At 37.1% G+C, this 14,114-nt stretch overlaps 1 protein-coding gene across 3 annotated transcripts in view; it reads right to left on the bottom strand.

Moving 5' to 3' along the window:
- The window catches only part of UNC13C (unc-13 homolog C), a 753,954-nt gene that overhangs the window by 92,612 nt on the left and 647,228 nt on the right, over positions 1-14,114 (bottom strand). For all 3 annotated transcript variants that reach the window (XM_050799780.1, XM_050799781.1, XM_050799779.1), the window contains 2 exons: positions 12,523-12,611; positions 4,861-5,010 (listed from right to left, as the gene is read on the bottom strand). In XM_050799780.1, coding sequence (XP_050655737.1) covers positions 4,861-5,010; positions 12,523-12,611 — 239 coding nt within the window. The remainder of the gene's footprint in view (positions 1-4,860; positions 5,011-12,522; positions 12,612-14,114) is intronic.

Here is a 14,114-nt window from a genome sequence, read left to right as displayed (position 1 = left end):
GGTTGTAGGTGTGTGGCTTTATTTCTAGGTTCTCTAATCCATTTCATTGGTCTATGTGTCTGTTTCTGTACCAGAACCATGCTGTTTTGATTACTGTAGCTTTGTAGTATAGTTTGAAGTTAGGTCCTATGATGCCTCTGGCTTTGTTCTTTTTGTTTAGGATTGCTTTGACTATTCAGACTCTGTTTTTTTTTTTTGTTCTAAATGAATTTTGAAATTTTTTTTTCTAATTCTGTGAAAAATATTGCTGGTAGTTTGATAATAATAGGATTTAAACTATAAATTGCTTTGGTAATATAGCCATTTTAACAATACTGATTCTATCCATGAGCATGGAATATTTTTCCATTTGTTTGTGTAATCTCTGATTTCTTTCAGCAGTAGTTTGAATTCCTATTCTAGAGAAATTTCAGCTCCCTCGTTAGCTGTATTTCTAGGGTTTTTCTTGTGTGTGTGTATGTGGCTATTGTGAATGGAACTGTGTTCTTGATTTGGCTCTCAGCTTGGATGATATTGGTATATAGAAATGCTACTTATTTTTGTATATTAATTTTGTATCCTGAAACTTTGCTAAAGTTGTTTATCAGATCTAGGATCTTTTGGGCAGAGACTATAGTGTTTTCTATGTATATGATCACATCACATGTGAACAGAGATAGACTTTCTCTCTTCCTATTTGGATGTCTTTTATTTATTTCTCTTGCTTGATTGTTTGGTTAGGACTTCTAGTACTATGTTGAATAGGAGTAGTGAGAGTGAGCATCCTTGTCTTGTTCTGGTTCTCAAGGGGAATGCTTCCAGCTTTTGCCCATTCAGTATGATATTGACTGTAGGTTTGTCATAAGTTGTTCTTACTATTTTGAAGTATGTTCCCTTAATGCCTACTTTGTTTAGGGTTTTTAACATGGGGCGATGGTGAATTTTATTGAAAGCCTTTTCTGCATCTATTGAGATGATCATGTGACTTTTGTATTTAGTTGTGTTTATGTGGTGAATCCCATTTATTGATTTGCATCTGTTAAACCACCTTGCATCCTAGGAATAAATCCTACATGATAATCCTGAGATAGCTTTTTGATATACTGCTGGATTTGATTTGCTAGTATTTTGCTGAGGATTTTTACATCTATGTTCATCAAGATATTGACCTGAAGTTTTCTCTTTTTTTGGTTGTGTCCTTGACAAGTTTTAGTATTGGAATGATGCTGGCCTCATTGAATGAGTGATGGGGCAGTCCCTCCTCCTCAATTTTTGGAATAGTTTCAATAGGATTGGTACTAACTCTTTTTTACACAACTCATAAAATTTGGCTGTGAATCCATCTGCTCCAGGGCCTTTTCTGGTTGATAGGCTTTTTATTACTGATTCCATTTCAGAACTCATTATTGGTCTGTTCAGGGTTTCAATTTCTTCCTGGTTCAATCTTGGTAGTTTGTATGTTTCTGGGAATTTATTCATTTCTGCTAGGTTTTCTAGTTTGTGTGCATAGAAGTCTCTGTAATAGTCTCTGAGGGTTATCTGGATTTCGGTAGGGTCGGTGGTAATGCTCACTTTGTCATTTCTGATTGTGTTTATTTGAATCTTCTCACTTTTCCCCTTATTAGTCTAGCTAGTGGTCTACCAATCTTATTTATGCTTTCAAAGAACAAACTCTGTTTCATTGATCTTTTATATGGTTTCTCATCTCTCAATTTGATTCAGTTCAACTCTGATTCTGGTGATTTTTTCTTCTGCTGGCTTTTGGGTTGGTTTACTCTTGTTTTCCTAGCTTCTCTAGGTTGTTAAATTGATAATTTCTAACTTTTTGATCTGGATGTTTAGCACTATACACTTTTTTCTTAACACTGCTTTAGCTATGTCCCAGAGATTCTGGTATGTTATTCCTTTTCTTTTAAAAATTTCAAAGGGTTACTTGATTTCTGTCTTAAATTCATTGTCAAAAGTCATTCAGGAGCAGATTGCTTAATTTCCATGTAATTGTTTAGTTTTAAGAGATCATCTTAGTATTAATTTCTAATTTTATTGCACTGTTGTTTGAGAGTGTGATTGGTATGATTTCAAATTTTTTGAATTCGTTGACAGTCGTTTTGTGGCTGATTGTGTGATTCATTTTAGAGTACATGCCATGTGCAGATGAGGAGAATGTATATTCTGTTTTTGTTGGGTTGAGTGTTCTGCAGATGTCTGTTAGATCCTTTTGGTCAAGTGTAGAGTTTAGGTCCTGAATATCTTTGTTAGTTTTCTGCCTCAATGATCTGCCTCAGTGGGATGATGATATTCCCCACTATTATTGTGTATTTATCTATGTTTTTTCATAGGTCTCTAAGAAATTGCTTTATAATACTGGATACTCCAGTATTAGGTGGATATATGTGTGAGATAGCTAAGTCTTGTTGAGTTGAACCCTTTATCATTATATAATGCTATTGGGTTTTTTTTTTTTTTTATCGTTGTTTGTTTAAAGCCTGTTTTATCTGAAATTACAATAGCAACCCCTGCTCTTTTTTGTTTTCCATTTTTTTGGTAGATTTTTCTCCGTCCCTTTACTTTGAACCTATGCATGTCATTGCATGTGAGATGAGTCTCTTAAAGATAGCTTCCTGCGTTTTAAGTGGGGCATTTAGTCCATTTACATTCAAGGTTGATATTGATACGTGCGAGATTATCCTGTCATTGTGTCTTTAGCTGGTTGTTATGCAGACTTGATTGTGTAGTTACTTTATAGTGTCTATAGTTGATGTACTTAAGTGTATTTTTGTGTTGGCAGGTATTGATCTTTCATTTTCATGTTTAGCACTCCCTTAGGGACATCTTGAGAGGCAGGTCTAGGGTAACAAATTTCCTTAGCATTTGCTTGTCTGAAAGGATATAATTTCTCCTATGCTTATGAAACTTAGTTTGGTGAGGTATGAAATACTTCTTTAGAATTTCTTCAAGAATGCTGAATATAGCCCCCCAATGTCTTCTGGCTTATAGAGTTTCTGCTGAATGGGTGTACCGTTAGCGTAACGGGATCCCCTTTGTAGGTGACCTGCCCCCTCTCTCTAGCTGTCTTTAATATTTTTATTTCATACTGACTTTGGAGAATCTGAAGACAGTGTGGTTGTCTTGTATAGTATCTCCCAGGGGAGATAGTAAGACTGCTGATTATATTAGGAAATTCTTATAGTGAATTTTGCAGCTCCATCAGATCACTTTGATTCTTTCTTAAAATGGCTATTTTGTCTTTTAGCTCTTGTATCATTAGATTCCTTGGGTTCCTTGGATTGGCTTTTGACTTTCTCTTGAATTTTCATCTTTTTTCCTATCCAGATGCCAAATTCTTTATCTGTCATTTCAGCCACATCAGCCTGGTTAAGAACCATTGCTGGAGAGCTAGTGTGGTTGTTTGGAGGTAGTAAGACACGCTGGCTTTTTGAGTTGCCAGAGTTCTTATGCTGGTTCTTTCTCATCTGCATGGGCTAATGTTCCTTTAATCTTTTAAGTTGCTGTTGTTTGAATAGCATTTTTTTTTTTGCTTTTATATTCTTTCATGCCGTTGAGGCTTTGAGGATTTGACTGTGGTATACATTGGGTTCAGTCAAAGTCAATGGCTTCATTTCTGGAAGATTTCAGGGGGCCAAGGCTTAGATTGGCACTCCTAGATTGCGTGCTCTAACCCTGGGACCTGGTACCAGGCCCATTACTTTGTTTTCCTTCTCCTCAAGGGTAAGCACCTGCTGCACTGGAGGGGCGAAGGTTTTCTGGTAACAACACTCTGATGGAGAGTGCTGGCCAAAGCGCTTTGTTGGGGCAGTGGCTGATGGCAGTAATGCAGTGGTGTCTACATGTGCTGGTGGCAGCAGCAGTCCCGTGGGGTGACTGCCATCCTTGTCTTTAAAGAAAGACATTGTAATTTCTCTTTTGTTTAAATCTTGGTCCTTTTGATATTAATTTGCCACAACAATAATAAATGAGATAACATATGTAAACTAACATATATGACACTGGTCCCTTGGTAGTCATTCAAAATTATTATTCACTTTTCTCTTCTACATTCAGTTCTGGTTTTGAGTACCACTGTTTAAGAAATCATGTGTCTGGTTGTTTTAGATCAATGATTCCCAAATGTGGACACATTACAAAATATAGGTGCTTCGACCCTGCCTCAGACTTACTAAATTAGAACTTCTAAGAGTAGGAACAGAACAAAAAATCTTAAAAACAAACAGAGCAACCAACCAAACGTTCTGGTTAAGAATTTGTCTTAGTTAGTCATAATGGCCTGCATTCCCATGCACTCCCACCACCATTAAACTGTAATCTCCACGGTATCAGGGACTTCGGCTTTCTTTTTCCTCACTGTCCAGTGCGTAGAATATGGTTTGGTACAGGTGAGCACTCAATAAATCATTATTGAAGGCTGGGTCAGGCAGCTATCTGCTTGCCTCTGAGCTAAGTTAATTCCAGTCACATCTGTGATATTCCCTTTTTCATCAGGTTTCTGACATGAAATCAGATATTCTGGACTCAGCTCAGTCTTTCTCTATGTCCAGGAGGATTGAAAACAATATGTTATCCAAGGAGCATGAAATTCCAAATCTCTCTCTGCCTCAGAACAGCAACCTCTTTAGTTATAAAACTTATTTCCCCTCTTTTTTCCTTTCTTGTACAAAATCATTCCTATTTTATTTTTTATCTAGTAATCAATTAAAGGTATGTTGCTTTTTAATGAATTTATTTATTTATTTTTGAATTCATTTATTTCTATAGAAAGACTTTTAATGCTGCCTTACACAGAGGAAATCAATATTTTTCTTAAAGCCTTACAAGTCAAATTTAGGGCAATAAGTAAAGAGGAAACTGGGCAAAAAAACTTACGTTTTGTCCAAAAAATCCATGAGAGGTCTTAACACAATCTCTGCATCCATTGCTGCACTGTTCTTATTAGATGTGGTGTTTCCATTTGCTCTCATTTGATTTAATTCGAAACTCATCTGTTTTATACACTCTTCAATTATAACCTGGAAACTAAAAATAAAGAATATAAATTCTAGAATATAAGAATACATTCTGCCTGAGCCTGTTTCAATTTCACCCTAGGATTCTAATTTGTTTCAACTGGTGTGAATTCCCCTGCTCATGAGTTTTCAAATTCATTGTTTAACTGCGAAAATTTTTGTTGCAATGAAACCTTACGTATAATACTAATAAGTAAGGCAGATAAAAGTACTGTTCTTCAGGTTGAATTAATTTGAGTGGAGGTTCATTCAGTCCCTACATCTGATAGCCACAGTTGAGAGGTTCCTCTGAGCATGGTTTGGGAAATGACCGCTCTAGAAAGACTCTTACAGTATTTGGTTTTCTGTTTATGTGTTAGTTTGCTAGTGATAATGGCCCCCAACTCCATCCATGTGTCTGCAAAGGACATGATGTTGTTCCTTTTTATGGCTGAATAGTATTTCATGGTGTATATGCACCACATTGCTTTACCCAGTTAGGTTGATTCCATACTTTGCTGTTGTGAATAGTGTTGCAATGAGCATATGCCTGCATGTGTCTTTATGGTAGAATGATTTATATTCCTTTCAGTATATAGCCAGTAATGGGATTGCTGGGTCGAATGGTATTTCTGTCTTTAGGTCTTTGAGGAATTGCCACACTGTCTTCCACAATGGAGCTAAATGATGAGAACACATGGACACATGGAGGGGAACAACTCACAGTGGGGTCCATTGGAGGGTAGAGGGTGGGAAGAGGGAGAGGATCAGGAAAAACAACTAATGGGTAGTAGGCTTAATACCTGGATGATGTGTTACAATCTGTATAACAAACCCCTGTGACACAAGTTTACCTATGTAACAAACCTGCACATATACCCCTGAACATAAAAGTTAAAAGAAAAATTATGTACTGCCACTGCCACCATATAAATCAACCATATGCTTAAAAGCATTGTGCTAAGTGAAGAAGCCAGTCACAAAACACCACATATCGTATGACTCAGTTTATATAAAATATCCAGAATAGGCAAATTCATAGAGACAGAAAGGAGATTAGTGGTTTCCTAGGGCTGGAAAGGAGAGTGGAATGGAATTTATTGCTAATAGGTATGGGGTTTCTTTTTTGTGGTGATATCAGTGTTCTAAAGTTAGATTTTGGTGAGAGTTGCACAAATCTGTGAATATGCTAGAAACCACTAACCTGCATATTTTAAATGGGAGAATTTTATGGTATGTGAATTATATTTCAATAAAGTTTGTTGTTAAAAAATAAAAAAGAAACACTCTTGGCTTCTGGATACACCTTCTTCCTTTGGATACTGTGACTCCACACCTTCTTGGCTTTCCTCTGATCTCACTGGTTGCTCCTTCTCAACTGCCTGACCTCTAACCATTGCAGTAAAGTTGCCATTTTTATCAAATGAAAGCACTGGACACCAAGTTAAATTTGAATTTCAGATAGTGAATATTTTCATACAAACATGGCCACGTAATATTTGTAACACAATTATACTAAAAGTTATTCCTTATGTATCTAAAATTCAAGTTTAACTGAGGGTATTCTGTATCTTATTTGGAAATCCTACACAGTGATCCTCTGGGCTTGATCCTTGGACCACTTTGCTTCTCCATCAACAATCCTTTTCTTGGCAATCACATCTAGTCCCATGGCTTCCATACCATCTATATACTGGTGGTTCCCAAATTCACATCTGCAGACCTGACTTCTAACGCAGACTCCAGACTATTTTATTTAACTGCCCATGCAATCTTTCCACTTCAAAGTCTGATGAGTTTCTCATACTCAACACCCAACCTATCAGCAAAATGTATCCTACATCTGAGGATTTATTATTACTTCCAAAAATGCCGCTATAGATCCCTTTACCATCCTCCCACTTGAACCTGTGCAATAATTTCCTAAATTGTCTCTGTTCAACCCCCTGCAGAGAGCCTTTTAAAATAAAAACCAGATCGTGTTTCTCCTTTGCTAAAAATCTTCAATAGCTTCCAACTCCACTTAGAAAAACTCTAGATGTATTTGACAGACTAAAAGCCCAGCATAATCTGGTGCTGGCAATCTCACTGATCTCATTTCTTGCCACTCTTCCTTCTGTTTCATTGCAGACCAGCCACAATAGACTTCCTGGTGTTCTTAGAATTCTCCGAGGACACTCTTATCTCATGGCCACTGTTACATTCTCTCTGCCATGGAAGGAAATTCCCATAGCTCTCTTGGTCCCTGGTTTATTTCAGGCATATACCAAATACCACTTCAGAGAAATCTCCCTTGTTCACTCAAGCTGAAATGGCATTCCTATCAATCTCTGTTCCCTTATTGTTCTTTTTTTCTCAATGGCATTCTTCATTATATGACGCACTGCATAATTTATTTGCTTATTGCCTGTGTCCCTCCCTAGAATGTAAGCCCCATGAGAGCAGGAAGTTTGTTTTGTTCAGGGCTGCATGCCTATACCATGGCACAGGATGCCATGCTTAGCACAAAGAGGTTGTGCAAGAAATATTGGGACAATAGTGAAAACTGCTGTATAATATACTTGAAATGTGCTAAGAGGACAGATCTTAAATCAATGTTCTCAGCACACACACATGCACACACAAAAACACACAAATGACAACTCCATGGAGGTAACAGATATGTTAATTATCTGGAATGTGGTGACCATTTTATAATGGATATGTGTATCAAAACAAAGCTGTATACCTTAAATATACATAATTTTTATATGGTAATGATATCTCAATAAAGCTATTAAAAAGAAATCTGGCTTGAATGCATTAATGGACCATCTCCTTCCACCTACCTCTATTTCCTCATCCACTCTGAGAATTTAAATGTCGCGAAGAGTAATACTTTGTATTGCCTTTTTCATTCTGTATATCCCCTACACCAGTTTTGATGGTTCTTTCCTAAGTAAGCAGTGGCAAGTAGTAGGATTTTCAAATCTTAGAGACTCTTAGCCTCATCACCATTTCTTTATGTTGTCTGCTATTTTCATGTTTCCAACAATAGGAGTAATGATAACACATGTGTGGGCAGGCAAGAAAAACCTACTTAGGAGAATGAAGATCAATGAAAGCTTGGAAAATGGTCAAATCATTGGAATGGTAATGAGGAAAAGGAGGCAATTCATGTTAGTATTGCAGTCAACTCAATCCCATTCCTCTCCTCCTCCACACACAATGATTATGCAGTTAGTATTTGAGAAGTATCCAAATGCATAAATTCCTCAGATTTTAAATAGAAGTTTAGGAATGTTCACCATATAATGCTTTTATTAAATACAATATAGGTGTTTGTTTATTCATGCATGCATTCTACATATTTCCACGCCTAATATGGAAAAATTTTAATAAATGTTAAATGATCACAACTTGGGTTTTTTTCTTGCTTCCGGGCCTTTAATAGCAGGGTTATACATACGCTTGTTCATAATTTTGTGTACATATTCAAGGACTGATTCCACTTCTACCATCATGTTTGATCTGTCTCCATTTTTGGCTCCTGCATTCTTGGATTTCTTTACTGTTGACAACACCATTCTTGCCCCTCTGGACTTGGCATTTACATTTGGTTCCTTGATCCTTGCATCTCAGCTGGCCCCTTTGAATTTGGCTCATTTCTTGGCTCTCTGCATATTTATCTGCTTTAAAGGAACATTCTCTTCCAAGCTGTCATCTAAGAGAGTCTAAATCCTTGATTATTTCACTTTTATCTGACTGAAGCTGCCTTTGAACTTTGGTCAGGTAGAGGGTACAAGAGATGGTGGGGAAAATGAGAAAGGGGATGTTGTTTGTGGTGGAGTGTGTATTGAATCAAAGTAAAGGTAGTAGATACTTGAGGCAATTGAAAAGGAAGGTAAATCATGTTGAAAATATTTTGAACTAGTTGATTTACCACTGGGTCATCCATGATCTATGCAGGCTGTAGTAAAAATCACCTTTGAAACGACTACTTTCATATGCACTGATTTTTGAATCAGTGCATTAGGGTGGGGAGATAGACTGATTTTGCAGTAATTTTCTTTTGCACTGATTTTCAAATTAGAGCATTGGGGTTGGGGGATAGACTGGACAAGAGGTGTGACATTTATGTTCCTATTATGTGAAAAATCAGTTTTCTAAACAGACCCATATTGTAAACTCTAATGAGAAGCCAGCTTTGGGTATGGTATCAGGCATATAGAGGAAGGGTTCTCGAGGTATGATGGACAATAGCATTCTACTTTTGCATTAATCCAGGTGAAGCCAATACTTGCACCTTACCTTTTTGTCTCTATCAATTTTTGGTAAATTCACCTAAAAACTATTTTCTTTTTCTATTTTTTTTTCTTTGGTAAAAAAAAAAGTCTATATTAACTGGCTTGAATAAAAGTAGTGCCAGTAAATAATTACAGATTTTGTGAGCACCCAAGGAGCCACATACTCACAGAATAATGCCTATGAAATATTCCTGAATTTTTTTTGTTTACTTAATCTAGCCAGCCTCTAGTACTAAAGGTGTTGGTTAAGAAGAAGAAAAAGGCCGGCCGCGGTGGCTCAAGCCTGTAATCCCAGCACTTTGGGAGGCCGAGGCGGGTGGATCACGAGGTCAGGATATAGAGACCATCCTGGCTAACATGGTGAAACCCCGTCTCTACTAAAAATACAAAAAACTAGCCGGGCGTGGTGGCGGGCGCCTGTAGTCCCAGCTACTTGGGAGGCTGAGGCGGGAGAATGGCGTGAACTCGGGAGGCGGAGCTTGCAGTGAGCCGAGATCGCGCCACTGCACTCCAGCCTGGGAGACACAGCGAGACTCCGTCTCAAAAAAAAAAAAAAAAAAAAAAAAAAAAAAAAGAAGAAGAAAAAAAAAGGAGCAAACCAAAAACCAAACTGCAAAACATGTGTAAGCAGAAACCCTAGTGGCACACCCTTTGAAAATTTTAAGACCATCTTTAAGTTATTATTGAGGTTATACAACTTAGTCTCAGTTCCCAGGTAGGTGCCCTGTGAACATGTCAGGAATCCACAAATGTGTGGTTTGGCTCAGCTCTGACTTGACAGCAAAAACATCCTAACAGCTGTATATAGTAGAATTATTTAATTATGAGTTTTAATAACATAAAATCAAGTGGATTTTTACAATTATACACTTAATTCTAAAACTCTATACTGCTAATTTAGACCTTAAGAAGAGTAGGTTTAGACTAAAATTATGCATTTTGACTTCACAGCATGATCACATTGATTACTGGAGACTTTTCTACCCTGAGAGTATAATACAGACCTGATTGGTAGTATGAGAAATAAAGCCATAGCAACATAGCAACAAGGATATAATAATTATACTTTTTATGAGGAAAGCATGACATGTGGCCCATTTATTCCAATAGTCCTAATAAACCCTAATTGAACAAAGTACTAAATTCTTTCCTATATTTAAAAAATCAAGAATAAATGGATTCTGGGTAGCTGCAGGTTTTACTATTTAGGTTAAAAGAGCTGACTTCATACAAATAAAGTTCTTCAAGTGTCCTCCGAAGGACACTACTCCTTCTTTCATAACTGTGGTTTATCCAGGTATCTTTCAAATCAGAAAACATATTCTAGCCTTTATAACCTGAATATTCCACCTCCCCAAACAAAACAAAACAAAAAGCACTTATCCTCAGAATGATTTAGGTATTCTACAGAAAATAATTTAATTATACTTTACTTATATTCTAGTTTCTACTCTGTTTAGCCATTTTATTTTCCATAAAGTTCTGAACAACTCGAGCTATTCCTGACCTCTTTTTTTCTCCCCCTAACTTTGCTAAATAATCTCTAATGTTGCCTCCGTGGCTGAAGGCAACAGTCTTTCTGCTAACCACATGTTAATCTGCAACTAGAACAAAGAGAGGCAGCCTGAAATGACTCAGCAAAGGCCTCTTCATCTTTCAGTGTCACCCCAAGTCAGAGTCAACGAACCCCACATCTCTAGAACAATCTATGTCTTTCCAACTTCAGGTAACAGAATCTTGAAATTGCTGACTAACATCCAGATGAAATAGACAGGATCATCGAGTCAGCTAACAACACTGCAGAGGCAGGGTGACTACCCTTGGCTCAACACAGCAAGGCTGCTCTGGCTCAGCAGTTGAGCCCTGAAGGTGAGTTCCACGAAGACAAGGCTACCTTGCTTAAGGAAGTTACGGACACACCTCTGATAATGAAGAGAAGTCTAAGTGGGAGATTATTCTTCACTCTGCTTTATTCCTACATCTAAGAAGAAAAATATGATGCTTTCAGACTCTTTTGTCTTTCTCATTTAAAAAATGGCATAACTAATTGAAAAATGTTTATTAATACTGGATCTTTCTAAAACACAACAGTAGGTGATGAGTGGTAGCTAGAGATAGTCCCTACCTGAAGAGAGCCTTTTTTTTTTAGACGGAGTCTCACTCTGTCACCTAGGCAGGAGTGCAGTGGTGCAATCTTGGCTCACTGTAAGCTCCGTCTCCCAGGTTCACGCCATTCTCCTGCCTCAGCCTACCAAGTAGCTGGGACTACAGGTGCCCACAACCACACCCAGCTAATTTTGTTTTGTTTTTTGTTTGTTTTGTATTTTTAGTAGAGACGGGGTTTCACCATGTTAGCCAGGATGGTCTCGATCTCCTGATCTCATGATCCGCCCGCCTTGGCCTCCCAAAGTGCTGGGATTACAGGCGTGCACCACTGCACCCGGCCCTGAAGAGCAATCTTTATAGTCTCTTTTGAAAACTGAACACATATTTTAAAATAATACATGAGTTATTGAACTACTATTTAAAGCAGATTCTATATTAATGAACCTCTTCAAAAATGTATGTTCTTTCCTATCTATTTTAACATTTTGATGAGATGATAGCTTTTTCCTACAGAACTGAAGTGAAATTTAACTAGGGTGAACTTACCTTTCTTTAGAATCGTATCACAGATAAAGCCAGTTTTAACAAACATTTAAAATATATAGATATATCAGTAGTTTCCAAACTCCTTCGCATGGGGTAGTTGTATTCAGATTGCTAAGCCCTAAATCCAAGAATCCTGACAATTTGGTATAGGGTTGTTGATCCAGCTATACTGAATGCAACCACATTGATATATATGGTATGGATACAACTCAAACTTCTTATATATGTGAAGTTTTTCTCTTTTCTTCCCTCCCTCTCTTTAGTCTTTCAATAGCCAGTCACCAAGCTCTCAACACTAGAATTGCATATAGGTATGAGATACGGTTTCTGTCCTGAGTGTGGGAAACAGACAGGTAAAACAAGACTTAGAGGATAGTGTTATAGGTCTTACCCGGCCGAAGGATGCACAGAGTTCTAGGGTGTGCATAGCGAGACAGCACTATTAGATTGTGGTGTCATAACAGATGTTTCAGAGAAAATGACATTTAGATTGGGTCTTGAAGTTAAATAGATTTAGTCAGTCAGAGGAAACAATATTGAAGGCAAGAATATTATGAGCTGACACTAATTATCTAATTTAGATAATGACAACAGAGGTCACTTACCTTTCACCGTACGTGACGCTGAGCTCATCCAGGACTCCACTGAGCTTAACCTGAAGTTCTTTTAGAATAGTACTAGCTTCAGAATCTAGCTGCAGAGAGACCATAAACAATATTATTTTGGAGTTTTGAGAAAGCATGCCTCTGTTTCGCTTACAAGCATTTTGATTATTATATGGTAACTTCACACAACACATAAACTTTTTTCTCTTCTTTTGTTTTTTTGGTCTTTGAAATCAAATCTAAACATTTAGGAAACTTTAAAGAAACCAAGGGGTTCTCATAGACAAAAAATGGTTTGAAATTCAAGGCATGCATACAAATAACAGCTAGGTAGCAAAGCCTTTGTTGGTTATAGCAATGAGAAGCAAGCCATGACAAAAATATCCTCCAGAACATGATAATTCCATAATTTAGAAAACCTGTTATACTTCAGCTGAATATACGTGCTGCTTCAAAATATATTTAAATCTTCAATACCCCTGTAAATAAATAGGCACATTAAGAATAAAAGTTGTTAAAAACTAACTTTTGAATATTGTGTTGTGCATTATTTAAAGGTGTTTTCATATTTCCCCAACTTTGGAATTAAGAGTAATAGGATAGACAAGGTATCCAAGCACTCCCATGTTTTTCTGGAGACGACAGGCCTGACTTTTCTTCCTGGTTGCTAATTTACAGCTGAAAGTTCAGGATAATAGATCTATTGTCTCAAGCAGAGAGAAATTCATGTAAATAGCAATTTGAAATATTCTCTGAAATTGGAATGTGACTCTTTCTTTCTTTCTACCTTTAGAAATTTAGTTTCCTACCATTACTGTCATTAGTTCTTGCCCAAGCTGATCTATTATTGAAAAGAAGAGGACAGGATAAAGCCAAGTTTGGGGAGTAAAACGAATTAAAGCGTGACTTAGTATAAGTAAGAGAATCTAAGAATGCCAACTAAATATAGGACCTAATATCAGTTGAAAGTCCTGGGAGCCGACACAGAACCAAGAAGTGTCCCTATATGTGTGCATTGGACGTAAGCCCTATATTCCTCCAAAAGTACTTTCTGATACTAAGGAACTGCTAGGAAGAAGAATGATTTATACATCTCTGCAGCGGGGTAGCTCTAAGTTGTAGTGACATGACTAAAAACATTGGAATGAAAATCAAATATTGCATTTGGCATTTGAGACTTTATTAATGATATCACACCAATCTTTTATATCAGTGTTAACTCAAATCCAGGTAATTTTCAGGATTGATTAGTTTCTGCCCTCTATCAGAGGCAATGTGATTTTTCTGGACTCCTTGTATCTTTTTTTTTTCTGTCTTAGTAATCGGTTATGCTGACAGCTCTTGTCCAGACACACAGGCTACCATAACAGAGACAGACTTCTGTAAGAGTCAGAAAATTAGCATATCTGTGAGCCTCATACTTTCTAAGAGTTCTATTCAACTATAACCAGTTGCAGGGAAGTAATTCAGAAAGACAATTAGATAGCACATACTTATTTTAAAAAGACTTAAGGTACGGATAGTGAATTTAATCACAACTTGCCTAACAAACTATCACAACCTAACCCTTAACCAAGAAAACATATGTGGAT

This window comes from Macaca thibetana, chromosome 7 (assembly GCF_024542745.1).
Source record: "Macaca thibetana thibetana isolate TM-01 chromosome 7, ASM2454274v1, whole genome shotgun sequence".
Lineage (NCBI taxonomy): Eukaryota > Metazoa > Chordata > Mammalia > Primates > Cercopithecidae > Macaca > Macaca thibetana.
This window is presented reverse-complemented; position numbering and strand designations above follow the sequence as displayed.